At 37.1% G+C, this 12,500-nt stretch overlaps 1 protein-coding gene across 4 annotated transcripts in view; it reads left to right on the plus strand.

Annotated features, from left to right (window-relative positions):
* Positions 1 to 9,919: 9,919 nt before the first annotated feature.
* The window catches only part of LOC125047730 (6-phosphofructo-2-kinase/fructose-2,6-bisphosphatase-like), a 34,424-nt gene continuing 31,843 nt past the window's right edge, over positions 9,920 to 12,500 (plus strand). For all 4 annotated transcript variants that reach the window (XM_047646136.1, XM_047646135.1, XM_047646134.1 and 1 more), the window contains exons 1-2: positions 9,920 to 10,067; positions 10,926 to 11,110. In XM_047646136.1, the coding sequence (XP_047502092.1) occupies positions 11,046 to 11,110 (65 nt within the window). In that variant the 5' untranslated portion in view covers positions 9,920 to 10,067; positions 10,926 to 11,045. The remainder of the gene's footprint in view (positions 10,068 to 10,925; positions 11,111 to 12,500) is intronic.

Genomic DNA, 12,500 nt, shown 5'->3' on the forward strand with positions numbered 1-12,500 from the left:
ATCTCGCTTTTTTTAATGACAAGGAAATCCCTTCAAAATGAACAGTCGTTCTAGGAACACCAACGCCTCCTAACTACAAAACAAAGAATAAAAAAAAAAAAAAAACAATTTAACACGATCCGCACCTCCTCTTCTCCCTAACCCCTCATACACGTGATGCCTATAAATAGTACATCCACCCTTATCACAAAACCTATAAGTAGAGATCCATGATGAGCCTAAAAAGACACTTGTACTATAAATAAATTATCCATTTATGCCTCGGCGCAAAACCTGTATTAGATAACTGTCCTTATACGAAGTTAACCTTATCAAATAGCCTCAAACATCCAATTTATTGCTTGACATTTTTTTTTATATTAGCGTTCGTCAAACAGTGATTTCCGTATATAATGGAATGTATACACTTTAAAAGGGTGATTTTAATCTTATTCTAATTTACCGTTTAGTAATCTGAAACAGATTATATAAATTGTCGAATGGCAAGTGGTAAGGAATTTTCCACGTTCGATTATGAGTGATTTTTTTTTTCTTTCTTTTTTTGTTTTTCTTTACTGACGGGGCATTAAGATTGGATTGAACGGTTTCCTCTGCCATTTTTAGCGTTTTAGTGATTGTCACTTCCAAATGTTATACTTGTCATTTCAGATTTCAGAATTTACTGTTTTCAATTCATGATAACCGCAAGAAAATGGCTTAAAGAAACATGACACAAACTTCAAATATTCCAGGAACAACGTCTCAGCAAAATAAAGATGATAATAGTCATAATAACAATAATATTACTACCAAATTAACTGATACTATACTTCAAAGGATAATAATAATAATACTGACAATGTAGTCAGTGACAACTACAGTAGTTATAAATAATAAGTAAAAATGATATTATGAATACTTATAATTATTATTATAATTATAATGACGATAATGATAGTAATAATAATAATAATAATGATAATAATAATAATGATAATAGCGACAATAATAATAATAATAATGATAATAATAACAATCCGAAAGCAATAGTGATAATAAAAATAAAGTTAACAATAACAATTATGATCGTAATAATAATACCAGGCATAATAATAATAATAATAATAATGATAATAACAATAATGTATATATTCATGAATATCTGTACACACACACACACACACACACACACACACACACACACACACCAAGTCAGGTTTAGACCTATATTCAGCGGGTAAGACAGCCCCCTAAAATAAAGCAGTTCCATTCTCCTAGCCACTGAATAGAAGGAAATTTTCCCCCTGTGGTAAAGGTAACATTATATATTCGGCGAACAGTACAAGTCGACCCCTGGTTTTGGAGAGAGATATTTAGGCTTCAAATATCTACTTATTCGTATATACGGTATTTATATAATATTAATGATAATAATGATAAGAGTAATAATGATAATAATAATAATAATACTATTAATGATGGTAATAATAATATTAATAATAATGATAATAATAATAATAATAATAATATTAATAATAATAACAATGATGATGATAATAATAGTAATAATAATAATAATAACAACAACAACAATAATAATAATACTGTCATTAATAGCAATAATTATCCTACCGCCAACACGAAGCATGTATAAAATACCAATAGACTAATAATACAATAAACATAGCCCCATCACATGATAACAAACCATAATAATCGTTTACACAAAATATAAAAGTGAAGAGGAAGGTCAAACTCCCCCCTTTGACCGCGAGCGAAATATGAAAGCAAGAATACGTAACAAAGGCAAAACATGACGTCAACAAAACAGTGAAATAACTATAACAACGATAACAATAGCACGGTAACGACAAACAAAAGAAAAGAGAAAATCACAAAATAATCAGATAAAGAGAGCCACAAAGAAACTAAAATAAAAACAAAAGACAGCAAAAACAAAATAATAACCAAGACAATAAAACTATCACAAAAAAAAAAAAAAAAAATTATAGGAACCGCAATAAATAAAAAAAAAAATAAAAAAGGATAACAGCAAAACCCCTTCAGATAACAATAAAACAACAGGATAGACACAGACCGCGAAACAAACTTGGTTTCCATTCACTCCGGCGATGGAAGGAGAGACGCGATGATACGACTAAACAAAATAGCAGATAAATTAAAGTAAAGAATAGAATCAAAATAACGATACATTAGTTAAAGTAACTATGAATACCAGAATGACGACAATTAATTAATAATTGCAAACGAATGGCAGAATAACAATAAAAGGATAAATTATACGAAACATATAGTTAAATGAGAACAAAGGAGAAATTGAAAGAATTCTACATAGTAACAAAATAATGCAAAAAAGGTAAATAAAAACTACAACAAATAATGCAATAACAAAAGCAATGAAATTTTTTTTTTTTTTAAATCAGACTCGTACTTGACAATATCTCTAACATGCATTCAAAAATGTTGCATAGAACACTGAATGATGTTATAAGAAAAAAAAAAAGAAAAAAATGTAAGCAAAAACGCATTCAATGATGATAAAAATATATATATATATTTACCAGCGCAGAAATATAACTGCGTACCCCATCCTTAAACGAAAAATCTAATCAAACCATGTAAAAAAAAGAAGAAAACTTCAATAATAATAATAATAAAAAAAAAGCAAACACTAAGAGCAACTCACACTAGTCGACACTCCGTCCTCATAAAAACGAAACAAACAAATCAACCCACCAAAAAGGACACTAAAACATAGAAAAGACAACAGACCAATAAGAAATACAAACGAAATCATAATAAAAACATCGTAGAGCCACTTGATGAACGCACCCACACCAGTCGATCCTCTTTCCTTCTATAAACGAATCGTATTCAGATCAAAGCACCCAAATTGGACATTAAAAATATTGAAATAAAAGCAAAATCATCATAAAAATACCGTGTAGCCACTTTGAATCCATTCACACTAATCGACACCTCCTTCTTTCTTACAAACGAAACGGACAATACAAACCGGACAATACAAACAAGTAACAAAACCATAACAAAATAGCATCATACAAAATAACAAAACAACATTAAAAATTGCCTTATTATAGCCACTCCGAATCCATTCACACCAGACGACACCAGCCAAAGAGGATATCCCTATAGGAGGCTGTAGCGGAATTTTCCTACGCGCTGCATTGCATCCCTGATACATCGCGTGACCTTCTCCTTGTATGCGACGGCTAGATGCTTTTCTCTCCTTGTCCTTGTTGTTGTCTTGTGTGTTCTCACTTGTTTGGGGGTGAAGGTTGTTTTGCTTGTTATTGTTTTTGTTTGTATGTTAATTTTTGTTGTTGTATTGTATGTAGGTTTTATTGTTGTTGTTTATTTTGTTGTTATGGTTATTGTTATTGTTGTTGTTGTTATTGATATCGTAATTACAATTGTTATTAATGTTGTTATTATCATTGTTGTTACTATTAGCATTATTATCTTTGTTATTATTATTATTATTATTGTTATTGTTATATATATAATTATAATTGTTATCATTTTCATTATTATTATTATTATTATCAATATTATTATGATTATTGTTATCAATATCATGATTATTATCATCAATATTATTATTATTATTATTATTATTATTATTATAATCATTATAATTATAATTATCATTATTATTATTGTTATTAGTATCATAAGTATCGCCATCATCAATATTATCATTATCATTATTAATATTGTAATTATTATTATGATCATTATCAATAACAATATAATCATTCTTATTATTAACATCATTATTATCATCAGTATTATTATCATTATTGACATTATTACTACTATCATTAATATTATTACCATTATTATTATTACTATTTTTATTATCATTATTATCATTATTATTATTATTATTATTATTATTATTATTATTTTATTATTATAATAATAATAATTATCATCATCGTTACTGTTATCATCATTATTATTATTATCACATCATCATCATCAACATCATCATCATCAGTATCATTATTATTATTATTATTATTATTATTATCATCATCAGGATTATCATTATTATTACCTTTATTATCATAATTCTTATAATTATTATTGCTACTGGTATCATTATTATGACTATCATCATTATTATTAATATCATTGTGATTATCACCATTATCATTAATTTTTATCATTATTATTCTTGATATTATGATTGTTATTATTATTATTATTATTGATACTATTATTATTATTATCATTACTGTTATTACTACTACTACTATTATTATTATTATTATTATTATTACCTTTTAGTATCCCGATCAATTATCTTTATCATTATCACATTTGTTGTTAGCTGTTGTTGTTTTAGTTATTGTTTTTTATATCATAATTATCATTAAAATTATTAACATTATTACTAACATTATTAGTATCATCATTATCATTATCATTATTATCATCATCAGCGCTATCAATACTAGTACTTTTGCTCAGGATATATATCAACCCAGTAAACCGTTCAATGTGCTCACCCAGTAACTCAATATGAAAGGGTTAGGAAACATAGCTCAATTCAGGGGATGACTGGTCTAGACTAACAAATCTAGCTAGCTCAATTTCAAAGAAACACAAATCAATCTATATTAACATTGCTGTTTTTTTCTTTGTTTCCATTTTAAGGAATATACTGTTATTCCTTTATTTACCCTTTTCTCATTTGTTTGATTCGTTATTATTGTCATTATTATCATTGCCATTATTATTATCATAATTAATGCTATTATCATTATCATTATTAAAGCTATTATCATTATCATTAGTATTATTGTAAAATTAATTATATATACATCAATTTCAGTACAATAACACATGCGCACATTCGACCAGCTTTCTTCTCAACCAAAATCAAAATAAACGTCACACGCTTGTTGCGGAGGAAAAGCGAGTAGCTAAGGAGAGAGACGGAAGAAGGTGAAGAACGAAGAGAGAAAACCGAAGTGGTTAAGGGTATTGGCAGGGAAAGAAGGTGTAAAGGACATGGAGAGATGAGAAAATGGGTAGAAAGCATGGAAAAAGATTTTTAAAAATGAGGAGAACAGAAAGAGAGAAGAGTAAGAGAGAGAAATAGTGTTTAAGAAGAAAGAGAAGAGGCTGGAATCATGAAGAGAAGAAATCGAAAAAGTTAAGGGTATAGACAGAAGTTAGTCGAGGTAGAGGGCATGGGAAGAAAAAAAAAAGGGGGGGGGGGTAGAGGACGGGAGGAAAGAGGAGAAGAAGCAAAGAACAAGAAAACAAGAAGAGAAAAGAGAGGAGGTGGTGGATAAGGAGAGAAGAGAGGAAATGGAGGGGAAGAAGAGAAGAGAGGAAAGGTAGAGGTCAAGGGAGAAGAAAGAAGGAAGGTACGAGGACAGGTTGGAATTTTGCCCCTTTCCCCCTTTTTTTTCTTCCTACCAAAATGCCCACTTAGCCAGTACCAGGGAAAGGAATGCGACCTTTTGGATAAGCCCTGCTCTTATGTAAGACACGTCACCGGGGCATGGAACGACAGGGAAAAGTACGAAGAGAGAGAAGAGGAGGGAAAAGGGAGAGATTAAGGAAGGAGGAGGGATGGGATGGTGGAAGGGGTGCAGTGGAGAAATAGAAGTGAGAAATAGATAACAAATGTAAAAAAATATATATAAGGGTAATAGACAAGTAAGTAGTTTAAAAGAAGATAGGCATACACATATGGAGAGAATGTTGAAAAAAGAAAACATAGAACAGACAGATAAGAAAAAGAAGAAAAAAATAAACAAACCTGATTCAACAACCACACCGAAAGCGACAAACAATTACAAGTAAAGAAGCAAACAAGAAAGACAAAAGGTTAAACAGGGGAGCTCAATGAGGCAAAAGGATTAAGAACGTGCTTGGATGAACGACTTGTCTTCGGGAAAAAAAATAGAGGGGAAAAAAAAAACGTTCAGGAAACCGACCTGATCCGGGGTCCGCTTCCAAGAACACGCGCCCTTGGTATGAGCACAGAGTCTGAATCACGAAGGGCGCGGTGGAATAGTGTAAGTGGACGCCCTCACATCCCGCGTGTAGACAGTCACGTAGAAGGGGAAGAAAGGTGCTGTCGAGGTGGTTCTTGTGTGTGTGTGTGTGTGTGTGAGGGGGGAGAGGGAGAGAGTGAGAGAGAGGGAGAGAGGAGGGAAGAGAGAGTGAGAGAGGAGGGAAGATATAGTGAGAGAGAGGGAGGGAAGGACGGAGAGAAGAGGGAAGAGAGAGTGAGAGAGAGGGAGGGAAGGACGGAGAGAGGAGGGAAGAGAGAGTGAGAGAGAGGGAGGGAAGGACGGAGAGAGGAGGGAAGAGAGAGTGAGAGAGAGGGAGGGAAGGACGGAGAGAGAGTGAGAGAGAGGAAGGGAAGGAGGGAGAGAGGAGGGAAGAGAGAGTGAGAGAGAGGGAGGGAAGGAGGGAAGAGAGAGAGGGAGGGAAGGAGGAAGAGAGGAGAGAAGAGAGAGGGAGGGAAGGAGGGAAGAGAGAGAGGGATGGACTGGGAGAGGGGGGAAGGAGGGAGATAGGGAGAGGAGAGAGGAGGAGTAATAGAAGGAGGGTGAGAGAGGAGAGAGAGGAAGGGAGGGAGAAGAGGAGAGAGAAAAGGAGGTAGGGAGGAGAGAAAGGGGGGAGGGGGAAAGTGAGAGGAAAGGAAGAAGGGAGAGAGAGAAGTAGAGGAAGGGAGGGAGAGGAGAGGGAGGGAGGGAAGGAGAGGAGAGGTAGGGAGAGAGGGAGTGAGGGAAGGAAGGAGAATGAGAGAAAGAGAGAAAGAGAGAGAGAGAGAGAGAGAGAGAGAGAGAGAGAGAGAGAGAGAGAGAGAGAGAGAGCGAGAGAGAGAGAGAGAGAGAGAGAGAGAGAGAATGTTTGCGTGTTCGCGTGTCACTGTGCAAAGGAATGTATGTTCCGGATATTATCTGATGATTAGTGACAAAAAAAAAATCTATCACCCCCCCCCCCCTAAACATATCGCTGGCACAACACACACATCCTATTACGTAAGAGAATATTCACTCACTATCAAATCCCAATCGTGCAAACAATTAATCGAACAAATCATTTCCCTTCGTTGCATAATCGGTTAATCATATCACTTTAACCTATTTCTCGTGATTATCTCCAGTGATGGCAATAAACTGTTATTTTCCCTGCTGATGATAATGCCCTTGTAAATGATAATGGTATTGCGTATTACTGGTGGTCAGTGGGTCGCCGTGTCCGGTAGAAAAACAATACGGATTAATCAAATAGATAGTTGTGAAATAAGATAATCATGCATTATTGTAATTAACTTCTTGATATTGGATGGAGAGAGAGAAAGAGAGAGAGAGAGAGAGAGAGAGAGAGAGAGAGAGAGAGAGAGAGAGAGAGAGAGAGAGAGAGAGAGAGAGAGAGAGCGAGAGAGAGAGAGAGAGAGAGAGAGAGAGAGAGAGAGAGAGAGAGAGAGAGAGAGAGAGAGAGAGAGAGAGAGAGAGAGAGAGAGAGAGAGAGAGAGAGAGAGAGAGAGAGAGAGAGAGAGAGAGAGAGAGAGAGAGAGAGAGAGAGAGAGAGAGAGAGAGAGAGAGAGAGAGAGAGAAGAGAGAGAGAGAGAGAGAGAGAGAGAGAGAGAGAGAGAGAGAGAGAGAGAGAGAGAGAGAGAGAGAGAGAGAGAGAGAGAAAGAGAAAGAGAAAGAGAGAGAGAGAGAGAGAGAGAGAGAGAGAGAGAGAGAGAGAGAGAGAGAGAAAGAGAGAGAGAGAGAGAGAGAGAGAGAGAGAGAGAGAGAGAGAGAGAGAGAGAGAGAGAGAGAAAGAGAGAGAGACAATATTGACTAATATATAGGTGAGGGCATCATATAAAACCAAACAGGGTCGCTTATTTGTGAAAATATAGATCAGATTTACAAACGATGTATTAGATATTGAAAATTAAGAATCCATCGATTTTGCATGATAATTTGAAATGAAAAAAAAAAATAGAATTCAAAAAAAAAAAAAAATCTAATTATCAGCTATATCTTAGTATGAACAATATTCTGGGTATTCAATATATGATGGCACCTAAATACTAAAACTAATAATAATTCTTATTTTTTATCTCTGTCTTTTATATTCCATTTCTTTCACCGTTTCTAAGATTAACTGACTTGGTTTTTTTTTTTCTGTTTTCTCTCTCTCTTTTCGCTCTTATATTAATGATAATTAGTATATTTACCGTTGCCAGTATCATCACTAGAGCTGTCATTATCAATATTGACACTAGAGTTATCTACCCTTACTAATATCAAGGCGAATATTATTAATTGCTGCTGAAGGAGTTATTATTGTTGTCCGTATTCTCTGTCAATATCTCCATATAATGTTATTAATATCAATTCAGTATGTAGTATTAATTGATGTGTATGTTGTGCCTATCCAGATGTGCCGAAATTTCAAAGGTGATGTTTATCACAGAAACCGAGTGTAGATACTATTGCAATTTGCTTTCATTTTTTTCCACGATTATGTTGTCTCACTTTATTCATATAAATTCTTCATATATTTTTGGGAATTTCATGACTACAAGAATTTATAATCAGCGTGGCAGCTAATTCATCGGTTGTATTCAAAATTTCAAACTCTTTTAATTAATACAAGGACATCTACGTGACTTTCAGCAACGGCCAGTGCAGGTATGCTGTGTCAAGTCACGTACGCATTCACCAGTTCCGTTCGCCACTGCCATTTTGAAACTATAATAATCTATTCTCGATTATTTTTTGTAGTTGGATTGCCTCCAGCATCGATTTTCTCAACGTGTCATCTCGGGATCATTTTGTGTTCGTTTTTAACAGTAATATGCAATTGCTGTAATGCGAGCGATGTTCACTTGTTTTTGTCTCCTCCAGACATTTTTTTTTTTTTTTTTTTTTTTAGCGGGCGTCCGTCCGTCTTCGGCCAGACAAGTCCGTTGGTGTGTCATTGACTCAGTGTGTCATCCACTTTCCTATCCTGCCCTCCTCCTCCTCCTCCTCCTCCTTTGTTACACAGTTCATCAGTTGTTGCCACTCATCACCTATTCTTGCCGTTGCCACGTATTCAAGTTTTCCCACTTCTGCTCCTTTGCCGAGTGCTTCCGGGTGTGGCATCTGTTCCTAGGCGCCTCGCGGGAGAAAGGGCGTGACTCACCCCCCAACTCCCGTCCTTCACCCCCTCCCCCCTCTCCAACTCCTACATCCACACCCACCGCGTCACCCACCTCACCCTGCTTCTCTCTCGGGAGTTATGCAAGAGACGAGTGGCGGCGGCGAGGGAAGGACCCTTCTATGACGTCATCTCGGTGTTTCCTTTGCTTGGTCATTCCTCAATCCGCCTCGCAGAAGTTTCCCCTTTATCAATAGGGAAAGGATGGCGTCGTGGTATTGGGAGCCTGTTTTATCTTCCCCTTTTGATTATTTTCCAAATACTGTGCATGTTGTGAACGTATAAATAAGGAGTAAAAAGGTTGCCATTGAAAAAAAATCACTGTTTAAAAGCTATTTCTAAGCTGTCAGTCTGACAAGGGTTGTTGACCGCCTTGGCTTTTAAAAACGATGCAAACCTGAGAAGTTACTTTTGCTTCAAAGCTTCAAACTCTCCAGCGCTTTTTCCCTCAGGTGCCATCGATCATACTCCTCTTTTTTTCTTTGTCTGTCTGTCTGTCTGTCTCTGTTTCTCTCCCTCCATCTCCCCCTCCCCCCTCTCTCTTTCCCCCTTCCTCCTTCATCCCCATCTCTCGCTACCCCCTCTCTTTCTCACTCTCTCTCTTAGTGAAGCTTTGTTCCCCATCCCTTTTGATTCTCGTTCCATAATCCTTCTTGGCCATCCCTCATCATAGAAGCGTCACGTGCAAGCCATTTGGAGGTCCAGTCCAGCACAAAGGGCCAGCAGCGCAAACCCTTGGTCTGGACCGGCCTGATAACTCTTGTAGCCTAAAGGGCATATAAGAGCGAGCGCCGTCCGACAACCCCGGTAGTGCGGCTCGAACAGCTGTCTGTGGCGAACGGTGAAGTATCCGTTGTTCTTTCTTAGTGGTGAGTTCTTATCTGTCGAGGCCTCGTGTGCTTCCCTTCGTTATACCGGTGAGACGGTGATTAACCTGGCTTGTATCATTAATTTTTGTGTCTATATTAGCCGGAAAAAAGAGCCCTTTTTTGCTCTGGGTTTGGCAACATATTGTGTCGAGGGTGATGTACATGAAGTGAATCAAACGTGAGACTGGTAGCGTGGAAAGAAAAGATTGCATGGTGTGGATCTGTAGCGGAAACTAGTGATAAGCTAACGTTTCTACGAGAGTGCAGTTCAGCCACGCTTGCAGGGGACCACAGTTTTACTGAGCAAAAAAAAAGTTACATCACATACTTGTTTTTCTCCATTGTTTTTTCCGTTGAGTGTGAGGAGCAGCGGGTGGGTTCAAGATGTTGAATGGGAATTTCCTCCCAATCAACTGCGCCCACACCCTCTCGCCCTTCGCCCACACCTTCTTTCACTCTTATTTTTTCTCTATCTCATGTGGCAGACCAGCAACGGAAATATTTTCAATGTGTTTATCACTGCCCAATTTCCGAAAGCTGTTTTCCCTCCTATACAAAGGACTTTTTCTGTTTTCATTGTCGGGGAAACCCATGTTAGACTAATGAAAATCCTGAAACTATAACCTGAAGTATATAAGATGACATATAACTGTACTCCCCTCACCCTACCCCACTGCAAAATAACTTATCAAATCCTCCCTCACCCTTCCACGTACTGGTTGACCTCGTGCGGAGAGTGGCACTCTTGACCCTCCCCCATTTCACTCTCTATCTAACCACGTGAGCAACCTCGTTTGACCTCGTGGCGGGCGTGCAGGTTGATCACACGCTTCTCTCTCTCTCTCCCTCTCTCGCCAGTCGTTCTGTGGCAGTGTCATCGTCAGCAGTAGCAAAGCATCAGTCGGCGAGTCACCACAGCTTAAACCACAACTCAACAGGTTCCTTTTTCAAAACTCTTCGTAGATCAACGCAGCTACGATGAGAGACAAACCTGACGTAGCCAAGTCGTCTTCCACATGGGTCAGCCCGTCGCCAAGGAGAAGGTAGGTGACAAGTCCGTCTGCAGTTGCTCCGTCCTATCAGATATCGGTAATGGCACCATGATGAGTACAGATTACATTGATTATCTCGAAGTCATAATTGTCAGAGTGAGTGCATAGGTATCGGAGAGCAGTTTGTCGCGGGGTGTCAGAGGGTTGCAAAGATTTTCAAGGGCTGTCGTCATCGTTACTGACGCAATAATTATTTGTTACCTTCTGGCGCAACCTCTCGCTGTCAGCATTCGGTTTGCGTGCCGGAACAAAGCGGATCTGGAGCTCGTGCGTATGATCGGTACACGTTAGTCGATTATTTCGTTTTTTTTATTTTTTTATTTGTTCTTATTTTATCTAGATGGAACTTTAGTGTTCGTCTCCCCTCTCTGTCTTTTATAATTCTCTCTCTCTCTCTCTCTCTCTTTCTCTCTCTCTCTCTCTCTCTCTCTCTCTCTCTCTCTCTCTCTCTCTCTCTCTCTCTCTCTCTCTCTCTCTCTCTCTCTCTCTCTCTCTCATCTATCTTATCATCTATGATCTATTTATCTCACTCCCCTTTTCTCTATCACATCGCTATCTATTTATAAATATCTGTCTCTGTCCTTTTATTCCATGATTTGGTCCCATTTTCTCTATCACTATCTCCAAATTATACCAGTCTCCCCTGCCTCAAAGCTCCACAATGCAGCATATTATGCTGCATTATGAGACCGCAGTACTGATAAGAACGTACTGATAGGAAGATTCAGGAAATATGTTGTGGAAGTGAATTTTTTAAATTAAATATTCCCCAGGTTCATGTGCTCTAAATATTCCGATAAGATATTACTTGACAGGAAAAAACAACTTTGGTGATTCACAACTATTCTTCCTAAGAAAAACTTTCTAATGGTTCAGTTTCAGTGACTAATTTTATAATTATATTTTGTATTTCGATATTGATATGTCTTGTTCTTATCTTTCTGTTCCATGAAATGAAAGTTGCATCGAACTGGCATGTTATCGTCGTGTTTTTTGTCGCTCGATGAAACTGCATTTTTTCGAGAATGAGGCAGCGGGTATTGGGAGGAAATGCTGATAATGGCAGATATACAGTAATAATAATAACAAGAATAAGAATATCTGATAGATTAATAATAGTGGTAACAATAATAATAATTTCGCAATTCTCACACAAGAAGGCAGTAACAAGGTTAGTCTCTGACCTTTCCGGCGGCCTGTATTGCCACCAAGTTCAAGGGAATGGAACCCCCTCAGTCATTTTTATTTCCTATTTTTATCGCACAAATACGAAAAGAAATATATCGTCTTTAAATAGATAGGTACAGTATACACGTGCATTTCTTGGCGAACGAGGTGGAGGTCAAGGAAACTTGACTGCCCTATATGTCTGGCCTGAATC

Source organism: Penaeus chinensis, chromosome 41 (assembly GCF_019202785.1).
Source record: "Penaeus chinensis breed Huanghai No. 1 chromosome 41, ASM1920278v2, whole genome shotgun sequence".
NCBI classification, from domain to species: domain Eukaryota; kingdom Metazoa; phylum Arthropoda; class Malacostraca; order Decapoda; family Penaeidae; genus Penaeus; species Penaeus chinensis.